General features: G+C 34.2%; 1 protein-coding gene across 1 annotated transcript; it reads left to right on the top strand.

The window, feature by feature from the left end:
- Nucleotides 1–259: 259 nt before the first annotated feature.
- Nucleotides 260–17,996, top strand: LOC144440947 (uncharacterized). The gene is made up of 12 exons (XM_078130422.1): nucleotides 260–476; nucleotides 4,351–4,422; nucleotides 5,014–5,085; nucleotides 6,731–6,802; nucleotides 7,950–8,021; nucleotides 9,190–9,261; nucleotides 9,910–9,981; nucleotides 10,381–10,452; nucleotides 11,321–11,464; nucleotides 12,405–12,589; nucleotides 13,219–13,290; nucleotides 14,067–17,996. Exons 1-12 carry the CDS (start codon nucleotides 268–270, stop codon nucleotides 14,282–14,284), a joined length of 1,332 nt encoding a protein of 443 aa, XP_077986548.1. The 5' UTR covers nucleotides 260–267; the 3' UTR covers nucleotides 14,285–17,996.
- The last annotated feature ends 7,098 nt before the right edge of the window (nucleotides 17,997–25,094 follow it).

Below are 25,094 nucleotides of genomic sequence, written 5' to 3'. Positions count from 1 at the left end.
TTCATATTTAAATTTGTAATGACACAGGCAGGCATACTTTTGACCTCGTTCTAGACGCCAATAATACTATAGAATAATAATATAGTACAAATGTATACAGTACCATCTCATGTTTAAAAGTGAACTGTAATTACAATGTTAAATATATTTTTAAACAAAATATTTAAATTATAAAGATTTGAGTACTGTGAAAACATCACGTGTTACATTTACAAATACGCTTCTGAACGAGCCTACACAACTCTTACGACGATCAGCAGCGCAAAGATGGCGCCCAGGTGTATTTCCAGGTGCGACCTGGTTTTACTGTTCTGTCTTTCAACGCTATGTGGTTTGCAAAAGATTTCATCGACGATGTGCCCTGAGTTGGGACCTCAGTGCCGATGTCCGTCGCTGCACAAGTTGGACTGTTCAAACGCGAATCTTACAGAGTTCCCGTCGGACATTTCGTCGCAGAACCTTACGATACGCGAGCTGTAAGTGAACTATACTTGTCGATTATGTCAGTAAACAACGTACGATGAATTTGTTTATAAAAGTTTCTACGAACAGGTTAACGGGGTTTAATTGTAGTTTGACAAGTCTGTATGTGCATAGGTCTTACGATCGTTATTTCTGTTCGTTGGCACACTTCCTTGTCTTTTTCTTAGCCAGACATTATGATTGACAATTTAATTACAGGAACAAAGTTTTTATTTCGTAAATCGTATTATTTGAAAGTGGGAGTGGTGTTGCCGTTTGTAGAATATGATTTATGAACGGTATTCAGTATAGAGACATGTCAAATTCTACATTCAGCGATGTTTTGTTGGGTGTCATTTGTCGTTGATGACTAATGTCAATGGTGGGACTAAAAATGGAACTTGTGGAATTTCCGTACCTGTTGACATGTAAAATTAGTAATGTGACATTCCATAACTACTCACTTGTGTGGTTTTAGTTGAAGTAGGTACAAGTATACACAAATATGTAATACACAGTGTTCTCACTCTCTTCAAATTCCTACACCTAGCTTGATGATTTTCATTTTGTTGTTGTTGAGGAACTGTAAAAAAAGTGCCTTTGTTCATTTGTGAGGAAGGTTTCCTTTGGGCCCCCTCACTTGTTGCTCTTCTTTGTCAAAAAAGACTTATATTTGCTAACCAAACCAAACAACATAACCAAATCTACCATAATAGTGTATTTTATTATTCCATTTTCTTTTGACTTGATCACACCCCACTGTTTATTGTATGGTTTAAAGTTGAAGGGACCCTAAGGAATTTAAGTGTTAAATATGTTGGAAGTCAGTGAGTTTATGTGTTGGCTTCTGTTAATTAATTTTTAATTGATTTGTGATTTAAAGACTAATAAGAATGTAGTTGATTGGCAATGGAGGTATTATCTACCTCCAAGCTAGGGGGTAAGTGTAAGCTTATGTCCCCTAGCATGCACATGATTTGTACCACCAATACTTGCCCTTTTAGATAACTGAGTATTTAGAATTGTCATAATTTCTGTTTGAACATCATTCATTTTGGATTGTATTGTTCTGAATCAATACAACTTGTGAACAATGGTATGTTATATTGTGCTAATAATAGATTTTGATAACACTGAATTACACAGAGGTTATATCACACTTAATATGTGTATCATTTAACTAGTTATTAATATTATAAATATATCTAGGAATGCACTGCCTATCAATGTATCATGGGCTCGCTCACACACACACACACACACACACACACACACACACACACACACACACATGCACACACACACACACATACACACACATGTGTAGATGTGCACATAAATGCACTTGCATTACGCAATACTTAGAGATGTACACACACTTTCAAAAAAGCGCACACATACACAAGTATTCATTCATGTATTTTTTCTTATAGAAATAACTTAATATATTATTTATACTAAGGAAAAAATAGTACAAACAAGTAAAAGACAGAAAAAAAGGGAAGGAAGGATATTGGGTCACACAAGAATTGACAAAAAAGAAAAAAAAAACTACTAAATAAGTTTACATTGGGTTAAAAAGTTTCTCATAAGTATTTAATTTTCCTTTCTCTTCATTTCTAAAATCATTTAACCATGAGAGAGAGAGAGAGAGAGAGAGAGAGAGAGAGACAGAGAGAGAGAGAGAGAGAGACAGACAGACAGACAGACAGACAGACAGACAGACAGAGAGAGACAGAGACAGAGAGAGAGAGAGACAGACAGACAGACACACAGAGAGAGAGAGAGAAAGAGAGAGAGAGGGAGAGAAACATACAAAATAAAATGTACACATAATTCAATTAAAATCTTTTAAACCATAATTTATGCAAGTGTAACACTTACTAACAGTATATAGACACACCTTGATACTGAGGGAACGTGTACCATTCAGTGTACACTTTTCTTACAAATTGTCTATGAGACAAAAATAATTAATTATGCCATTTCTGATAATTCATTATTAATTGAATTTAAAACTTATCCATTGAATATTATTATCATGCCATCCCTTGTGTATAATTAATCACTTTTCTTAAAGGAGTTGCAGTAGATTGCTTTAGGAAATGTAGGCCCTTTTGTTTTCAAGAAAAATTACTGGGCTGTTGCTGATATGAGGGAGTCTTCAGTATTTACTACATACATGACATTCTAAAGGTTAATTTATAAACGATCTCTAACGTCGTAGAGAGAAGCTTTGACTCATATAGATATATATATTATTTAAAATTGAAGTTTATGTTATAATGTAGTATGATACATTTCTTATTGATGAAATTTTCATAATTACTTGCATTTTCCAAAATTGTTCAAGACTTAGTTATAATTTTTATTATTATTAATTTTTTTTTTTTTTTTTTTTTTTTTTTTTGGGGGGGGGGGGGGGGGGTAAAATTAAAATTAAAAGTGTTTCCAGTACATTTAACTATAGTCTGATAGGGAATCCTGATAATTCAGAAAAAATATTAGCATTCACTGGCTTACAGCGGCGACTATAACAAATAATACCGTTCACAATGTGATATGTGTCCATTTATAGGTGATTTAGGTTAATATTAGAGTCGATTTATCTGTAATATGTCCAAAGGCTAAATTCATTTATATGCTGCAAATTTATTTAACACACATAAATAGAATGATGCCAGTGAAATTGATTAATCTGCCTTGGTTTTAATTTCTCTCAAAATATTTCATATGCAAAATGTCATATTTATAAATTCTTGATACCTAAGGTCAAGAACAGAATTCTATATTAGTATTATACCAGTATAATTCGTGGCATCAATGCAATAAAGGTATATCTGCTATACAATTGTATAGTAGATATGACATTGCAGTGGTGCCGCGATATATTGAAGTACATACACTGTGAACTTTGCCTTCTGTTTGTATGTCATGTATTTAAAAGAATGAGGGGTCAAGTTCTGTAATACTGACCTCAGCAAACCAATAAGTAACACACTGTATTAAAATTTGACCAGTAATGCTGTGAGTGAACTTTTGGCCTTTTGAAAATGTTGTTTTTAAATCAATACAGTATTAATTACCAAGCAACTTGAAATCACTGTAGGATGTTTTTCCAAAAGTGATAATGAGAATATTAGGACTATGAATGACAAATGGATTGGTTGGGTGACCAGTTATTACGTTGATGATACATGAATGTACACAATACTACTGTGGTGCCTATATAGTACCAGTTACTGTCCAGTGCTACTTCATATTATGAGCTGTTTTCATTGATTTATTTATAGTTTCACATGGGACAATTTTTGCCATCTACATTAGCTTTTTCTCGTTGTATACAATTAACTGTTTTCCTCTCATAGTAGCTTCATTTCCTGTGTGATAGTTTCACTTCTCCCTCTAGTAGGCTCTACCAGAGGTTTCTCTATTGATGGTCTTATCATTACCAGCTTCCAATTCCATTCAGTCCATTGAATACTTCTTGTCAATATGGTTTACGAGTGGGCAGGTTTTTTTGCATAATAAATGTTCACACTGTGCATAATCCCTTAGGCTCCTGTACATTCTGTGTTGTACCCCCAGGCTTTGTTGCATTCTACAGTGTACCCCTCAGGTTCTTACGCATTCTACGCTGTAGCCTTTAGGCTCTTGTACATTCTACATTGTACCCATAGGCTCTCAAGACTCATGCATGCTACAATGTACCCCTCAGGTTTTCTTGCATTCTACAATTTATACCCCTTAGGCTATCATGCATTCTATACTGCACCTCAAAGCTGCTTCTATATTCTGTTCATATGTCTATAATCCGTAAGGCTTCAAATGATATTTATTTATGTACTTTGGGAGATATAAAGTTCTTTTTCTTGCATTATTTTGCAGGTATCTTCATGACAATAAAATCCAGGTTCTACCGAATGATGCCTTTGAAGGATTGCTAAATCTCACAGAAATGTAAGTAAGATTTTTTTGCCATCCATATTCCACATGACTACAATGCAGTAAAATGTAATTACAAATGTAGTACATTTGTACTATGTTATAATACTTATTTGTACTATGTTTACTTATTTGTACTCTGTTTACTTGTTTGTACTCTGTTTACTTGCATCGTATCTAGCAGTGACAATGCTGTACATAAGTTATCACAGCTGAGGACTTTGCTTGGTAACCATACCATAAGTATGAATTTGTCATTCTAGTAAGGGGCCATGTCAGTTTAAAACTGATGCACAAGAAACATAATTCCTTCGTTTTATTTTAATCCCCCCCCCCCCTCAAAATGAAATTCCTTAATGCGAAATGGGAAAATGAACAACCTGTCCTATGTCACTACTTCATGTACCATGACATCAATAAACACAACAAACTCATATTGCAATTCAAATTGTAAAATGTTTTACTACTTTAAGTAACTCCTACCACCTACCCCCATAATGACAGAATTACATTTGTTGTGCATCAGTTTTAAAATGACACGACCCTGTAATTATATGGCCAACTTCTTGTTAAATCTTATGGTTGTCTTTTCTGTTTTTTCAACAGCGATTTAAGTCATAATGAAATAGGAGATATTGGTGCTAGTTTTAATGTATCTCTTCCACAACTGAAGGTCCTGTAAGTATTGCCTTTGAACCATGTACTCATGAATATTTATGTCAAATTTATTACCGTAAGAATATTTTGGAGAAAAATAAGTACTATGCTAGGAATCAGTATACTAACATCATTAAATTATCAAATGAAATGACTATTGGGTATTAATAGATAGACTCTCTCGCCAGTCCTCGGGAGCATCGCTATTAGCTGTCTTGTATGTACCAATATCTACCGAATAATTGTACTAGAATATCCTTGTATTGTGGGCCCTCGTTGACTTCATAGGGCTCGTTTATTGACGTGTTACTGTGACTCTGTGTTATTGCAATGCCTTGGGCATCGCAGTAACACGTCAACAAATGATTAGCCATATGTAGTCGATGAGGATCCACAGTACAATTATACAGCACTGTACAATATTATACCCACAACTCTCTCTGATTTGTACTGTTGAACATCATCTCCTTGAAGTAAGACTAATCTCACCTGTGTACAGGGATTTGTAAGAATATTTTTGTCATTTATGAAGCGTAGAATTGACACTGATGAGTTTCGGAATCCATATTTTCATTGGTTCCGGTATCAATGATTTATTGTAGGAGGAGATAGCAATTTTAGAAATTTGTCAACAGATTTTCTTGATAAACATGCAAAATATTTTCTACGAAACTAAGGAAAACATTTGCACCTGTCATGACTTTGCCAAAGATATAGATTTATTTGAATAGGTATAACAAAAGAAATTTACATACTAAAACTCGCCATACACACTGTCTACCCAAGTTATTGATACTTTGACATTGAGAAGTGTTTTATTCATTTAGTACATGTTTCATTTAGTTGTTAGTACATTTTTATGCAAAATGTATAACTTTATTTTTGATTCCTAAGCGTACTTTTGTTACATATTAATAAAACGTAATTACTATGCTTAAAATGTTGACAAATATGGGTTAATGAAGAAGTTATAAAATAAGGAACCTCCAAGCATACAAATCAGAGAGAATTGTGGGTAAGATATTGTAGTGTGTACAGTATCGGTATCGGTACATACAAAACAACCTTTTGTGCAATGTGATGCTTCGAGGACTGTGAGAGAGTCATAAAACCCTTAGGTCAAAAGTATTTTATGGCAGAATGAAGGAAAATATTGGGGGAATAATAATATCTAAGACTCCTCAAACATAATTTAGGAAAAATTAGGAAAAATAATTGTGTTTTTGGAATGTTTGACTCATTTTCCAAGCACTGAAGAACAGTGATGATGCAGACACGGGTTGTTGTGGCATAGGATCACCAGGGGGTACTGGTATACAATCCATATTTTTAGTTCAAAGACAATTACTTGGCTTGTGCATGGTATAAATACTGATATGTACTTGCGTAAGATTAAATGTTAAAACACTATTTAGTTTAAAAATAGAGCTAGAAAGCTGGGAAAATATACCATTATTGTATTATAGCGCACAATTTAGCAAACCAGACAACATAGTCCAGGGGACAGGAAGCATGTTTGGACTGCTGTATCGTAGTTTTACCATCACTTCATTCAAAACATTTGAAAAATTTGAAGAGATGGGGTTTCATGACATCTGACACAGAAATGATTAAGATGATCAAAATGAAGAATTGATCTGAATACAATTTGTGTATTTGTTTACAGCGATGTAGGGTACAATCAACTCACTTCAACAGCCAAGTTTAATTTTACAAGAATGCCAGCATTAGAACAACTGTAAGTATATATTTACAATCTCAAAATATTCATAGATAGATTTGTTTTGGAGTTCCTTGCAGTTTAATTTTGCTATTTTTGATTTTTGTCTTTTTTTTTCAATCTGGATTATTGTAAGGGAATATTTTACACAATGAAGAAATATTGTAAAGAAAACAAAGAACTTCAAACAAAGTAAAAATAACCTCCTTGAATAAAAAATATTACAAAATGAAGAACAGAATAATGTAACAACAAATAAAATGTAGTGTTAACAAATAATGAATAATATGACAAAATAATGAATAATATGACAAAATAATGAATAGGTTAATGTAGCAAAATAATGAATAGGTTAATGTAACAAAATAATGAATAATATGACAAAATAATGAATAGGTTAATGTAACAAAATAATGAATAGGTTAATGTAACAAAATAATAATATGACAAAATGATGAATAGGTTAATGTAATGAAATAATGAATAATATGACAAAATAATGAATACGTTAGTGCAACAAAATAATGAATAGGTTAATACAACAAAATAATGAATAATATCACAAAATAATGAATAGGTAATGCAACAAAATAATGAATAATATGACAATAATGAAGTGAATAATGCGACAAATGTATTTAATACAATAATGTGACAAAAGTGAATAGAATAATTAATATTGACAAAATAATGGAAAACATTTAGTGACAAAAAATGAATAAAAGTAATGTGACATAATAAATGATAATGTTACGAATGCAATAGATAATGATGAATAGATAATGTGATAAAATAATATATTGAAATAAATCACAAAATAATGAAAGTAGTGTTTACACATTAATGAATTAAATAGTAATGTGAGGACTTAAATGGAATAATGTGACAATTAGAATGATTGAAATAATGTAACAAAATTCTCATGAGTAAAATAATGTGACAAAATAAAGATGATGATCAAATATGTGGAGACTCAGAAGGAGAAGTAAAAGTGGGAAATGCAGAGTTTTCTGTTTCACTATATTTGTGCGTGATGTATTTATTGGGGTACATAGTCCGACTGTCATTATGATAATATGTACATTACACAGATTATTTAGTTTGCAGTATTTTGTTGTTATGAATAGAGTTGGTATGATTTATGTTGTTATTTTCATGTTTATAGCACGTTACGTTTCAATAAGTTGACCAATCTCAACGATTTTGCTGCATCAGATCTCCCCAATCTGACAATGCTGTAAGTACATTGTTGTTGTTTATGTCTTTGTTTGTACAAAGTTTATTACTAGATTCTTGATGTTTATTAGTTGCTTCTTTTATTTTGTTGTTGTTGAAATTTTGATGTGTGTAATTTTTGTAAATTTTAAGTGTACATGTATACATGTGTTTTTTGTATGGCTAAATGCACCTATTATGTTTAGTGTATGTATGTATTACATGTTGTACATGTTATAAGGTGGGTGGGGGTGGGGGGGGTTTACTCCTCCCTAATTATTGGATATCAGGGCTTGAAATTAACTGTTTTCTTTGGTAGCCCTAGAATTCCTGAACTGAAAACAGAGTTCCTCTATCGGAAATATGCCTGTTATTAAAATACTTTCATGTTCCTACATCTTCCATCCTTTAAATCATCGCATAATCAGTGGTAGCCTGAATAGCCTGAATGGGCTACCACCTACAAATTATGGTAGCCCCATGACAAGAATTGGTAGTGTATGGACACAGGACTACTGTTAATTTCGAGCCCTAGATATACATATATGAACTGCACTGTGGCCCATAGGGATGTGTTTTTTCGCTCTTTTGTCTAAAACAGGGTGGGGGGGGGGGGGTTGTTACTCCCCCTATTTGTGGATATACATATATCTACTTCACTGTGGCCCATAGGGATGTGTGTTTTTAGCTCTTTAGTCTAAAACAGGGTGTGTTTTTCAAATCAAAGACTCTAAAATAGGGATTCACGCTACACTATTATCTGTTGTGTTTGGTCAAAATACAGAACTACTTAGCTGATTTCTTGGGCAGATATTTTCATATCACTGCATGATTATCAAATGACCAGCTTAGCACCCCTGATAAAATTGCTTGAGATTGCACCCTGACAAGCATTGATTGCACATGTGGAAGGAATCAAGATGGAAGCTGCCACTATTATAAACAGATTTCTCTCAACTTTCATTTTATAGTCAGATACATGTATCCTGTTATTATACAAAAGGGTAGGTCTTCATACAAAATGAACGCTACTACCTAATAATTTCTTTTTAATCAAAGTTCATCATGGAATCATGTATTTATAAAAGCCTTTCTTAGATACTTCTTAAAGGTTTGTTAGTTTGGTAGTATCTTCTCCACAGCAGGATCCATTTTTTTTTTATTGAGAAAGTGATTTTATTTTTCTTCAGGTTTTTTGACCACAATCTCATCTCCAGCATTGGATCAGAACAATTCATGGGGTTATCAGCTCTACAGTTATTGTAAGTATCACGCTAAGTAAGACCAAAATATCGCCATCTTTAATATTTTGAAAAAACAAAATCAGTAGACAATGTAGTCATGTTTGCTATGGCAAGAATTGATGTTTGATGTAGTACATCATGTTGATGGTACGATGTAAAATTTATAATAGTGTAATGATGGGCAATTGAGAATACAGCACCCTCACTCAAATTGGGGGTATCATCACCTCATAGTACTGTTTCTTAAGAGCTTTGTCCCTTGGTATTCTGTAGAAGTGTAATGTTTTTCGTATTGTTCAGACATCGAGGAAAGCAGCAGTGCTGTATGATTAACCGAGAAACCTATACCATGTATACCCCCAAGGTACACACAGACAGGAAGTAGAGCGCCACCATGGCAAATTTGGAAATACTTATTACATTCACAGTAGGGTGGCAGCTCTGATTGCAAGTTTTCCTCATGTGACAGTGCAGCACATTCAACTTCATTCAGTGTTTACACTATGTTGATTACAGGGTAATTATATCAATATAACCAAATTATGGCTGGTATATAGGAGGAAAGAGAAATTTCATGTTCAATGTACTTGGCTTTACAACTTCAGCTACACATGACAGCTGAGCGTTACACATTTTGTGATGATATGCATTATTTGTATTTTGCAGAGGACTTGATGGGAATAATTTGCAAAATTTGGAAGCAGGAGCATTCGATGGCCTACATCAACTTCAAGATTTGTGAGTATGATTTTCTTAATATCCAAACTCTATGTCATGTGATTTGATACATTCCATTAATTTCGGAAAGTACTGTCATGTGATTTGATATAGCCAATCATTATCAGACAATACTGTCATGTGATTTTATGCAGCCAATCATCAGTTAGTATTGATTATACTATATCATATGATCAGATATACCCAATCATTATTTCAATAATAGCCACATGGGACACTAGCTACTTCAAAACTTACAATCTTTGGGATTTTTTTTTTTAATGTGCGTGGTATTGCTAGATATTCCTTCAGTCTATGTACACAATATGTTAGAATGTTACCGTAATGACAGTACATGTCTTTCAGAAATAGAATTCATAGTCACAAAATAAACATAATTTTGACTTCTTTAATCGACAGATTTCTAAAAAACAACAATATCAGCCGAATTGATGAGGACACATTTGGTGATCTTGGAAATCTCAAGTTTTTGTAAGTTATATTTTCACTCTGCGTGTTTATAACACCAGTATCTGGAATTGTAAGATTTTACTGCAAATGAAAATTTTTACTTCATGGAGCAAGTCGAAACTCATGAAATAAAGGGTAATTTGATGGAGGGAGGGGATTTTAATATTTATTGCACGGCCATATTTGGGCATTAGAAGACATTATCTTACCTCGAGGGCTGTTATGCAGCAAGTATTTCCTGAGACAGTTATTTACATAGAGACTGTGGTAAATTAATGTGATGTCATCATTAGATGTTTCCCATAAACCCTTGCAGAAAATCCCCCAAATTGGCGATCACTTGTCAAATGCAAAAGGGACTTTTGAAAAAAAAATGATTTCAGAGTTGACTGGATTATCAAGATGCTATTTTAACACCCAAATTGTCTTTCAGTTGATAGCAGTAGTCAATGCAAGTGTACTAAAGGTGGAAATAAGTCTGACTGGACTTTTACTTTAAGTTGATAGCAGTTATCAATACAAGTGTACTAAAGGTAGAAATAAGTCTGACTGGACTTTTTCTTTAAGTTGATAGCAGTAATCAATACAAGTGTACTAAAGGTAGAAATATTTCTGACTGGACTGTTACTTTAAGTTGATAGCAGTAGTCAATGCAAGTGTACGACCCCTAAAGGTAGAAATATGTCTGACTGGACTTTTACTTTAAGTTGATAGCAGTAATCAATACAAGTGTACTAAAGGCAGAAGTAAGTCTGACTGGACTTTTTCTTTAAGTTGATAGCAGTAATCAATACAAGTGTACTAAAGGTAGAAATAAGTCTGACTGGACTTTTCCTTTAACCAATCAGTCAGTGTTGAGAGTCACATTGTATTATCTATCTATTTACAGATATTTGGATAACAACAATTTGGGAGAACTGTATCTGCCTCAGCTGCAAGGACTAAACACGATAACTAGTTTACATTTGAATGGAAATCAGATGGAAACCTTACAAGAGAATATCCCATACTCGTTAACTACACTCAGAATGATGTAAGTTATCGTTTGCAGATAGAATCCATCAAGTCAATGGACATGACACATGTACAGGGTGATAATTTAGAACCAAATTATCTAGAGGGCGATATTTCAGTACTAGACTTTCTTGATTGAGAAATGTTAGAACCAGGGTATCCAGAGGGTGATATTTTAGATTCAAACTATCTTGATGGCAACATTTCAGAAGCACACTACATGTATCTAGAAGTCAACGTTTGAGAACCAGACTAGCTGGAGGGCGAAGTGTTTGAAGCTGACTATCGAGAGAGCTAATATTTTGAAACCACACCGTCTCGAGGGCATTGTTTTAGAAGCAGGATACATAAAAGGCAATATTTTAGAACAAGACTAGGTAGAGGGCAATAGTTTAGAATCAAGGCAATATTTCAGCGCCATGCTGTCTACAGGATGATATTTCAGAACCACACTGTCTAGAGGGCGATATTTCAGAACCACACTGTCCTAGAGGGCAATATTTTAGAACCACACTGTCTAGAGGGTGATATTTCAGAACCACACTGTCTAGAGGGCAATATTTCAGAACCACACTGTCTAGAGGGCAATATTTCAGAGCCACACTGTCTAGAGGGCAGTATTTCAGAATCACAGTCTAGAGGGCAGTATTTCAGAGCCACACTGTCTAGAGGGCAGTATTTCAGAATCACAGTCTAGAGGGCAGTATTTCAGAGCCACACTGTCTAGAGGGCAGTATTTCAGAATCACAGTCTAGAGGGCAGTATTTCAGAGCCACACTGTCTAGAGGGCAGTATTTCAGAATCACAGTCTAGAGGGCAGTATTTCAGAGCCACACTATGTTAAAGACAGTATTTTTGAGAAACACGCTAGCTAAAAAATCCCATGTAAGGATTGGGCAATGTATCATTTTGTGGTGTACTGTACTGTAGTAACAAAACTGGTTGTATTTCTATCATAGACATGTAGCGGATAACCCAGTACACTGTGATAAACGATTGGCATGGATTGTACAGTGGGCCAAAGACTCTAATACAATATCAGGAACATGTGCATTGCCTGAGGATCTAAACTCCAAACAACTTGATACCGTCACTGAAACTCAGTTCACAGGCAAAGTTGTTGATGATGGGGGTCCAGTTGAAGGTGAGTGTTTGTGGATTCTTAGTGATGCCATATACTGTCAGCTTAGATAGACACAAAGAATGCTATATAGTGTTTTTGCTATGGTTTAAACCTGCAGTAGCTGTCAGACAGCCAACAATTTCACTGCAAATTGTTCAAATACCAATATCAGACATTGTTTGTACATGTTAATTGAAGAAAAAAAATTGATTTGATCGATTTTAACTCCATTGTATTTCTATATGTCATGGGGACCATAAAACTTAATTTATTATTAATTCATTGCACGACTTTTCTAGAATTACAGAGTTGAAAATTGATTTAGAAGAGTCTGTTCATTATCTGTTGTATGATACTATAAGGCAATGAAGCGAACAGAGTTAATAGTTCTACACCTTAATTAATTACCCTGACAAATCTTTGTTCGCGTTCCCCCTTTATCGGGCAGAATGGAACATGCATTTACCTACAGGTTATTCAATACTATTCAGGGGATACGATATTATGAGCAAATGGCGTATAGGTGACAAAGAATTTTTAAAAAAACCACCCTAGTGGCAGCTTTTAAGAGCCCAGTTACAGAATAGGGAAATCTAGTGAAATGAACATAGTTTCTCCAAATTGATATATTTCTAATTTTGTCATTGTAGGTAATATCACAGTGAATGTGACAATGAGTACTCCTGAACCAACATCAGAACCACAACCAAAAAGTGGTCTAGGTAAGTCAGTCTTCCTCAGCATACAGGGCAAACCTTTAGATGTATAATCTGTAACTGTTGTTTGTAATGTTTTGTGTGATAGTTGTTGATGTTGCGTGAGTTCTGTATTATATATATGGTGCCATCATATCTAAATTTTGGCCCTTGTGATGTTGTGCAAACTGTACATTTTGTGATGTACCCATATCTAACCATTTGTGTTAAATTGTTGTGCCAACTGTACATTGTGTGATGCAACCATACCTAACCATACCTTGTAGATCCCAACTCTGTGTTCTGTGATACCACCAGTATATGTAATATTATTCAGTTCCCAACAGGCAAAACACAAAGGAGCTATCGGAATGGGTTTCATCCGTGTGTGCGTGTGTGTGTGTGTGTGTGTGTGTGTGTGTGTGTGTGTGTGTGTGTGTCTGTCTGTCTGTCTGTCTGTCTGTCTGTCTGTCTGTCTGTCTGTCTGTCTGTCTGTCTGTCTGTCTGTCTGTGTCTGTCTGTCTGTCTGTCTGTCTGTCTGTATGTGTGTGTGCATTTATGTGTGTGTGTGTGTGTGTGTGTGTGTGTGTGTGTGTGTGTGTGTGTGTGTGTGTGTGTGTGTGTGTGTGTGTGTGTGTGTGCATTTGTGTGTGCATTCATGCATCCATATGTCCCCAGCCATATCTCTAATGAAAACAGTCCAGTTTTATTCAAACATGGCACCAAGGTCAGATGCATGTCTCTTTGGCATTGCATAATAAAACTGATTTTCCTAAGTTCCTACTTCTTCTTTTTTCCAACAGAGTTGTGGATAATTATTGTCATAGTTGTAGTAGTGGCCATCTTCATCTTTTCCTGCATTGCCTGCATCGTGCTGACATTGATAAAACGGAAACAGGAAAAAAACAAGAAAGATCCAAGGAAACAAACCAGAATCTTCTACAACCATAAGTATGACTCTGTCAAACAGAGTGGACAGCGGTCAAAGGATGTATATGCAGACTTAACCACAGAATTATAGTTTGTAGTGATAGATAAAGCAGTTGTTATTGTTTATCAGTACTAGATGTTGTTAACCAGGCTGTTTAGGGGGGGGGGAGGGGTGGATTGATAAAGTTACTGTAGTTCCAGGTATTTCTGCGGGATGCTCAGTGATGAGTTGTGCCTCCAAATAATTGAGTTGCTGAAGTGTAGCTAGTTAATCCTATGCAATATTTAAATTAGTTAATTTGCATATTCTATGATCACTTCTGCACAGTATGTCTTCAACACAGTGAGTCTGACATGAAAGATTACGTGTGTACTCTTGAAATCTATCTCAATCTGTTGTCACTGTGTTGAGTCAGACAGATAAAGTGGAAATGCAAAATAATGTAATGAAATATGCAAGGTTTTTGCATTTTCATACTGAGAGTGTAGATCATGATTAACAGCACTGTGAAGCGATTAGCGCTCAATCGTCATATTTTCAGTGGAATTGTGTCTAAAAAGGTCATGACCTGAAAACTAAGAATGTGAATGTATGCATTATCATGATTATGGCTCACAAAAAGTAAGTTTTTCACACTTTGCACCAATTTATTTTGGCCGATTATTGATGGGGATGTTTTAACATTACACTTGTATTCAGTTAATAATAACTGTGATATGTGTGACTAACAGGTAATCATAGCTGAATCACTTTTGTAAGTTAACGTGTTGGTTTTCACACCTGACTACACACACCCTCTGTAAATAACTATAATTACCTGGTCATGCAAAATTTACTGGTGAAAGAGATATTACTCTGATGCTGGTTTATTTTTGGTGCAGAAATTGTTAAGCTTAAAGAACTAATATAAGTTTATTTTGGAGTCAAAATACATACCTTCATTATATCTTCCTATTATGAATTGCTCCTAAGTGAATTCATTTTTTAATTTTTATTTCAAGTGTCACTGGGTATCTGAAATCCTAACAATTATTGGTTCTTTGTGAAATAGGATGCCCTCTATGGTCAAATATAATAATGCTATATGTTTGTGCACAAATAGAGCGCCCTCTATGGCCTAACACAGGAAGTGTTATATCTGTAACATGGACATGTCTTGCCATTTGATCAGCACAACACAGTCGATAGACTTATAGCTAACTAACTCTACCTTTGAATGTTAGTTCTCTAAATACAAATTGGTATTATAACGGTACTGAGGGTATATTAAAGGGCCCGGGTAGAGGAACTGGTTTTGGTCCCTTGTGGTCTATGGCTGCATTGTACCACTACTTCCTGATGAAGGCCTACCAGTGATGCAAGGCCTTCAGTGATAGATTGTCACAAACAACCAATAATATATTAGTAGGAGCCATGACTTGTCTAAACAATACAACCAATTAGATGCATGGCAACACATCAAAATATCATGACCTATCTTAAGACGTTTGCCCAGTTGTGAGTTTTTTGTGTGTACTGTTGTGCTGTCTTACTGTAGGGAATGTCATTTCGCCCACAGATGCCCCCTAAAAATATTAGACAGCTCCTGGCAAATATCAGTAAGCCTGGTTTGTAAGTTATTTTTCTGCAGTATATTCTAACATGAAATATTAGATATTTTGCAGTTCTAGAGGTTTTTTAGTACAATGAACTGGTTTCCTCCTTATCACCAAATACATGTTTGTTTTTAAAAGTAATTTGGCAGCCTCTATATGTACCAGGCCTATAAAGCAATTTTTGATTGGTTTCAAAAATGGGTATCTCTGTTGTCTTTATAATGAATAGACTTTATTTCTTTTTATTTATTATTTGTGCCGTTTTGTTCAGAATGCTTAATTGTGTTTGTGCCACATCTCTCCTTTACATCGAAAGGAAATTGTAACCATTCAAGAGATGACAGTACAACTAAGAACTTGCAAATCTGCCATATTGAATTGTGCATCACGGGAAAATGGCTATTTTGAATGATGCATCATGGGAAGTAGCCATCTTGAATAGTGCAATGCATCATTGGGAAAATAGTAGTATTCCATTGATAGATACATAAGGTAGTCATAGTTGTAAGCATTTTGTCACATTGTATGTAGCATAGTTTTTTTCACTACCGAGACCCGTCCTAGGAGGTCTAGCATTCCAGTTATCCCAAGATTACATATTACCACATCTATAAATAACCCCACATGCTCAGTTGTTATTGAAAAATGGCTATTATATGATAAAAATTAAACGATAAATAAACTTTAAGTATATTGCTACATTGTCCTCAGAGGGCCATTCCTTTCTACTTCTATGTTACCTGGTTAAATTTGCTGCATATTTTGCTTGTAGTTATTTTTTTTTATATAAATATATATAAAAAGGTTCTTTTGAGTCCTAATTATCCAAGATAAGTATAGTAACTGTCATAGATTTGGTAACAAGATATGTATATATTTGGTATTGCTAAATCTAACGTATATACTCTGGAGAGATAGTAGTAATAGTATCCTTACTCTACCTACAAGTACTTTTTTGGCTAATAACGAAAGGTTTCACTCATCATGCCACATTTACATAATTATGATGCTAATTTCCATATTCTATGCAGTATTCTTTTTCATACAACTTCATAACTGCAGAAGGGAGCAAATTTTTAATATGACCACGGGAAAAGGTATTGTTATATTATTAGTATAGTTTGGCCATGTAAAGGAACAATTCAAGTGCAGGTTCACCTTGATATGGCTAAGGGAAGTGAAACTAAAATTTATTTTAATATGGCCAAGGAAAGCGAAACTAAGATTTATTTTGATATGGCCTGAGAAGTAGAAATAAAGGTTAACATTGATGTGGCCAATAAAAGGAAAGTAATATTTATTTTGATATGGGCAAAGAAAGTGAAGCTTTGATTTACTTTGATGTAGGGAAAGGAAACTTAAGTTTACTTTGATATGGCCAATGAAAGGGAAACATACTATATGTGGCCATGGAAGGGGAAACTAAGATTTATTTTAATATTGGCAGGAAAAGGGAAAATACAGCCAAGGGAAGTATACTTTGATGGAAGGGAAACTAAGGCTTGCTTTAATATGGCCCAGGAAATGGAAAACGATATAATAATAAACTTTACTTGGTCATTCAAGAATATCAGTGACTGAGTGAAATTGATTAGTTGTCAACACTTTCATATATGTAAATTTCATTTTCCACATTTTAAAATATAGATATATAGTTAATTTGTCATGATAAATAATTATCTAATGAAATGCATATCATCTTTGTCCTCAGCAGTATTTATCATGGTGAAATCAGGTTCATTGTCTGTGTCAAATTTGTACTCATATTTTGTATTGAGACATAATAATGTGGTGTTTATGGTTACCATGGTAACACATGTGCCTAAATAGGAAGTCATGTTTTCCTCACATTGTAGTTAGGATATAGATGGGTGTTATTTGATAGTGTTAAGATATCACATCTAAAGTCTCTGTGTCATGAATGATATGACTGCCATAGGGTTGATTAGTGGTTTGTTCAATTTGTACCTACATTCAAATATTACTACAGAAAATGTTCTCTTGGCAAACTAAGATAGACACAGATTAAAACTATTGTTTGCTGGATGTGGTAGATTTAAACAAGTAGGTGATAGCGTTGCCATGGAGATCACCCTGTAATTAAGATACAACTAGTAACACTGAAGTAAAGCACTTTCTTTATGTGCTATACTCGTTTATAGCATTCATATCAAGTGTAAAAGTATACTGTTTCAATTGGTTCATTTACAAGCCTAGCATGTGGCCTTTCTAATGTGGTCAATTACCAAATGAAAGATTATACTTTTACACTTAATATGGTTGCTATAAATGATTGTGGTACATACAGCAAATGTTTTACTTTGGTGTTATGGGTTGTAGTTTAATTAAACAGTGAATGGTGTTGTATTTGCCCTCACTAGCACTTTGAGAAAAAAACACACGTTATTATCAGAAATTCCACCTTTTAGGAACACCACCCTATCATGTAAATCAGTTTCATTCGTAGCTTATATCATAGACCCTCCACTATGCTTATATCAACATGGTGCATTAACTCTTTCAGTTTGTGTTCATGTTAGTTTCCCGACAGTCAAGCTGCCATGGTTGTATCTTCTGAAGTCACAAAACAGCTCATTGTACACCTACACTACATAATATATGTACTACAATACTAGTAACAGTTTGGACAATCTATGCGGGTTGGTATAAGTTTCTAAGCAGGTGTTGGGTTTTGTAGAAAAAAAACTAGTCTAGTGTAGTGTCAGATCAATCATGGATAACTTAATGGCAGTTCTTCTAAAGTAGGGATAGATATAAAAAGAAAAAAAAGTGGGAGTGTAGTCTCTAGTGTTTGTGATGTTCTTAAAAGTACATGGTGCTATTACAGTGTCTGGTTCACATGTGCTTTCACTTGGCAGTATTTCTCATAAAATGCAGTCACTAAACATGTTCTATACAAATGTCTGTCTTATAATGGTGGGGTGGGGGTTGCATGCTGAGGGAGGGGGTGATAATTATCCAGGGATAAGTGCACTAGTAAGGGCAGCTCGCGACCTTCAGATGTGATTTGTCTAAGTGGTCGATATGGTTATCAAAATATACAAGACTTTATACATTACGATATACTGTCTCTTAACATTGTTTATTTATAACAGGTGATTGGCCAATCATAATGCAAACATCTGAATTTGAATGTGTCGTATACTAAATTACTCCTGGTGGTTATCCAATAGTAATGCATACATCTGAATTTGACTATTTGTATATATTTATACCTGGTGGTTATCCAATAGTAATGCAGTTGCATATATTTATACCAAATGGTTGTCCTATAGTAATACAAATTTCTGAATTTGCCCATCTGTGGTGTTCAGATTTGAATTTGAATATTGCATATATTTATACCAGGTGGTTATCCAATAGTAATGCATACATCTTAATTTGAATATTGCATATATTTATACCTGGTGGTACATGGTCATCTGATAGTAATACATACATCTGAATTTGTGCATCTATAATGCTGGCATTTGAATATTGCATATATTTATACCAGGTGGTTATCTGATGGCAATGCATACATATGAATTTGTCCATCTATAATGCTCACATTTGAATATTGCATATATTTATACCAGGTGGTTTTCTGATAGCAATGCATACATCTGAATTTGTCCATCTATAATGCTCACATTTGAATATTGCATATATTTATACCAGGTGGTTATCTGATAGTAATGCATACATCTGAATTTGTCCATCTATAATGCTCACATTTGAATATTGCATATATTTATACCAGGTGGTCATCTGATAGTAATGCATACATCTGAATTTGTCCATCTATAATGCTCACATTTGAATATTGCATATATTTATACCAGGTGGTTATCTGATAGCAATGCATACATCTGAATTTGTCCATCTATAATGCTCACATTTGAATATTGCATATATTTATACCAGGTGGTCATCTGATAGTAATGCATACATCTGAATTTGTCCATCTATAATGCTCACATTTGAATATTGCATATATTTATACCAGGTGGTCATCTGATAGTAATGCATACATCTGAATTTGTCCATCCACATTGCTCACATTTGAATATTGCGTATATTTATACCAGGTGGTTATCTGATAGTAATGCGTACATCTGAATTTGTCCATTTATAATGCTGACATTTTAATTTGAATATTACATATATTAATACCAGGTGGTCATCCAATAGTAATGTATACATCTGAATTTCTCATTCCATCTATAATGCTCAGATTTGAATTTGAATATTGCATATATTTATACCAGGTGGTTGTCCAATAGTAATGCATGACAACAAAGACTTCTTTCATAGAAACTGTATCGTATCCTATATAGATAGTCACCAGTGTTTATGAAGGGTGAGGTAAATACCAAAACAATCCCTAGCAACTATGATCATGACCATTACAACAACAATTACATTGTCTTGTAATATTTGTTTCAATATTATCAGTTGGGCTTCAACTCCATTGGCGGTATTTTTAGATGGCATTAGTTGTTTTCTTTCATGGATGTATCATATCTTGACAACTTTGAGTTCCGATCATAAACATTTCCAAGTTTGAAAAAAAAAAATTATTCTCATATGAAGCCCACCTCAATCCTAACCATTCCTGTCTTCATTTTTTATCACTTTTAGTTAAATCAATGTTGATTTAATAGTTTCATCAATGTCAAAAACTACTGTAGGGGAGGGGGAGGGTTGATTGTTAAGTTTAGGTTGCTGGGGGGGATTGATTGTCAAGTTTAGGGGGTTGGGTGATTGGGTTGGGATGGGTTAATTGTTATGTTTAGGGGGTTGGGTGTGGGCTAATAGCCAGGTTAGGGGTTTGGGTGATCGTTGAATTTAGGGGGTTGGGGTGGGTTGATTGCCAAGTTAGGGGGTTGGGTGAATGTGGAATTTAGGGGGCTAGGGGTGGGTTGATTGCCAAGTTAGGGGGTTGGGTGATTGTTGAACTTAGGGGGTTGACGTGGGTTGATTGCCAAGTTAGGGGGTTGGGGGTTGGGGGTTGGAATGGGTTGATTGTTAAGTTTAGGGGGTTGGGGTGGGTTGATTAGTTTATGGGGTTGATCAATTGTTGAATTAGGTGATCATTACTTTTAGTGGTTGGGTGGGTTGATAAGTTTTGGGGGTTTGGGTGGGTTGATAAGTTTTTGGGGTTTGGGTGGGTTGGAGGAGACAGATATGATAAGTGTAAAGAGTTTGGATGATATGTAGTGAAGTGAAAGAATCACTAACATACTATATAAAGTGACAATTTATTAACAATGTAACATATCGTATGTAAGAAGTTTTGAACACTTATAAAAGTTAAGATGGTAGGTAGATATAGTGTTAGCAAATAGATGTTTAGATGTACATATTGTAGTTACGTTAGTTTGGTAAAATTTGGAGTTATCAAAGATAAAAGATGTGTTTACTTCTTTGCTGTATAAACTTTATCCGGTATTTTGAGTTTAGTTTTTATCTCATGTTTCCAATAGTGATCTTAGTTTTAAACTTTGATCATTGAACGTAACACTTTATCATCATCAACAACTTTCCAAAATATGTGTATAGTTTTTGGGAATACGTACCTGCTGGTCTTGGTGCCTGTATCACGGATTGGAAAATGTCCAACCACAAATATGCCAGGAAACTTTTATTTGTGAAAAATCAACAAACGTTTTTTTTTTCTGGCCAGTCAATGTTATATCCACCAAATGTGTCAATATTTTTATGTCTTGTATTTTCCTTTGTTTGTAACCAAGGAAAGCTTTGAAGAAAAAAAAAATATGGTAACTATAAAAATAGTGTGGTCACACATTTGTGCCAAGTTTGAGAGATGACAGCCATTTTTTTCTCTCATTATTTGTGTGTGTGTTCCATAAATGTTGACATATTCCAATGAGAATGATACATAAACTTCCAAAACCCAGACTTTTTTTGTTAACATTTTTTGTGTCAGTTTTATTTATGTAGAAAATTGTGCATTTAGACAAAATTACTGATGGTAGTTTAACTAGACAGAACTGCAAGAAGTTCTAGTTTTGTTTTTAGTTTATGCAAATATTTCGTACATGTATTAGTTTTAGTTGATAGAAATCTGTTCAAGTGAGATGTTTTGATATATTTTGTGATGTTCTGAGTGTATTATACTTTTTGAGTTGTAATAATTATTGTAGGTATTATGTCAAATGGTATTTTGCTAAAAGCAGGTGTGCACTTCATAGCAGTGGTAGGTGTAAAATGGTACATTCATTTGCATATAAAGCACTCCAGATGTGACAAAAGGAACAGGCGGTGAGGATGTGGTATTGTTTCTACTGAAAGTGAGTACAAAAATGGTATGAATCTTCAACTCGTTGTATATAAGTATGATATCGTAAAATCTTATCTCTTCTGTTTTGTTCCTTGTTTCCTCAAGACCCTGTTACTTTCAACTTAACAAGGGTCTGTTGTGAATAGAAGTGAAAATAATAGTAGAGTCTGTGAATAGACATGCAAATTGATAGCGGTGTCCATGAATAGACATGCAAATTAATGATGCTGTCTGTGAATAGACATGCAAATTAATGATACTGTCTGTGAATAGACATGAAAATTAATGGTACTGTCTGTGAATAGACATGCTAATTAATGGTACTGTCTGTGAATAGACATGCAAATTGATAGCAGTGTCCGTGAATAGACATGCAAATTAATGATACTGTCTGTGAATAGACATGCAAATTAATGATACTGTCTGGGAATAGACATGCAAATTAATGATACTGTCTGGGAATAGACATGCAAATTAATGATACTGTCTGTGAATAGACATGCAAATTAATGATACTGTCTGTGAATAGACATGCAAATTAATGGTACTGTCTGTGAATAGACATGCAAATTAATGATTCTGTCATTATAGTGAGTGCATTGAAATGAATGTACTATCATTCTTGTTCTTACACTAATGCATTATTATGTGGTAGTGCTAGCAATGAGTACCATAGTTCTAGTACTAACACAGTGCACTAGTGCTTGCAATGAATGTACCAACATTGTAGTTCTTACAAAGTACATTATAACATACTAGTGCTAGCTATGAATGTACCAACATTGTAGTTCTTACAAAGTACATTATAACATGCTAGTGCTTGCCAAGACAATACTTACTATGGATTTACTTTTGATAATGGTATTAGGTGCAATTGACAGGATTTTATGTTTTTTAATTTGCCAAGGAACACAGTAGTTTACAGCACAGACTTGTCAGTGTTTACAGCTAATAGCACAAGACTGGCCATTGTGGTGCCTGTATCATAATAAATACTGTGTCAGTGTTGTACAACTTATTTAGTGCAGTTATTACTGTGGTTTTTAGTGTTGTTGTGCACCACAATAAATGCTGTGTCAACATTGTACGACTTAATTCAATGTACCATTATGTGTAATCACTGGTGTTACCACTTGATAATATATTCTGACAATCTGTATACTGATATATAATCATCACAACATATAGCTAGAATTATGTGAATCAAAGACTTCGATTTTTATTTTATATGTATTAATTTTTTGATACATTTTTATGTGATTTACAAAAGGAATAGTATCAAAAGTTCAACAAACCTGAATTCTGTACAATTTAATATGTACTGTCGTAAAAAATTGTAAATGTGCTGTACCGTCAACTTAGATTTTAGTGTTGACTGCCTGGGTAGCAGGCCAGACTGCTGAAACTTGTGTCAAAACCTTGTAGAGAATTTTCTTAATGTTTTATGTTGAAATGCTACTACCAACTCATATGTGGACATTGTTAACAAGTGCCTGTGTACAAATTGTGTACTAAGTATTCTGTACTCAATGTATGTGTTTGTGAATTTTGTTTACATTTGCTGATGAAAATGCAGCTAAGATATCCTTAGAGAAAATTATTAAGATATCTATGGCATAGCTACAAGATATCTTTAGACAGCTACAATGTATCAATAGAAAGATACAAATCATTGTTAGTTTTGCCAAGTACCTATGGAATGCTGTTTCAACTAGAAAGTGGCAAAGTATCTTTACAAGGCTACAATGTAGCTATACCAAAACATCAAAGTACCCATGCTAAACTAGAAAGTGTCTTCAGAAAGCTACAATGTAACAATAAAAAGATAGTGTCTTTGGATAGCTAGAGTGTAGCAAGCTACAGTGTTATCTATAGAATGCTACAATGTAGCTTTAAAAGGCTACACAGTATAAATAGCTACAATGTGGCTATAAAAAAGCTCCAGTATCCTTAAATAGCTACAAAGTATCTTTAGAAAGGTGCAATATATCTTTATAATGACACAAAGAATGCATACAAAATACAAAGTATCTATGTCAAAATGCAAAGTATCTAATATGCAAAGACACCAATACTGATGGGCAGATACCAAATATAAAATATCTCTGTCAGGATACAGATATATTGCACTAACATTTACAATAGAGAGTAATTAAAAACATCTCCATTTTAGTAAGAGCATTTTGCAGTGGCACGAGTTATGTTTTTATTGTATGAAAATAATAGATTTCAGCTCTTGATACAAAACTTTAAATCCTGTCGTATTATTATATACAAAGTGAAGACCTTTAACTTAGTTCACTTGGGAAAATACCATATGTAATTTTAATTTAGAATTTGTGAGATTTGGTAGAGCGCACAGCTTTTACGACAAACATAACATATTTTAGTCACATTGTTGTAAGGTACGGTGTCAGGATTTCATGAATTTGAAAGTCTGTGTAAATTTTGTATAATGAACAACTTTACAACAAAAATTTGTAATCACAGTTTATTCTAAATCACATGATGATGATGATGATGGCAATGTTGTATTAATTGCAATGTTGATCAATAAATGAACAAGTAAAAAGTGTATGACTTGTATAGTATAAGTGTGAATGTTTTCAGTTTCTATTGTTGGGTCATCTCGGAACTTTACCTCACTTGACTGAATTCGACTACGTCTTCCAACACTCCCTTACACATTTGCCCAATAAATCCGTATCAAATCTAAAATTGTATTACAATTTCCTCTTTGGTTCTCACAAACACGTGACAACTAAACTCTGTCTTTTGTCACCAATCACTTGTCAGTAGAGCATCAGTCAACCTACAGAAGTGTTCAGGATAGGACATGGAAAACTGTTTCCACTCAAAACAACAGTGAGTCTACTCGGTAATGACTCCATTATATAGTATGAATGTGTTTGGTCTTTTTTGGATTATCTTGGGAACTTAACTGAAACCCATTGTTTGGTTGATTTCGGATATATCCCCCCAACATTCGCTTGGATAT

The sequence above is a fragment of the Glandiceps talaboti genome, chromosome 10 (assembly GCF_964340395.1).
Source record: "Glandiceps talaboti chromosome 10, keGlaTala1.1, whole genome shotgun sequence".
Lineage (NCBI taxonomy): Eukaryota > Metazoa > Hemichordata > Enteropneusta > Spengelidae > Glandiceps > Glandiceps talaboti.
Note: the sequence above shows the minus strand (reverse complement) of the source record. Positions and strands in the feature narration are given on the sequence as shown.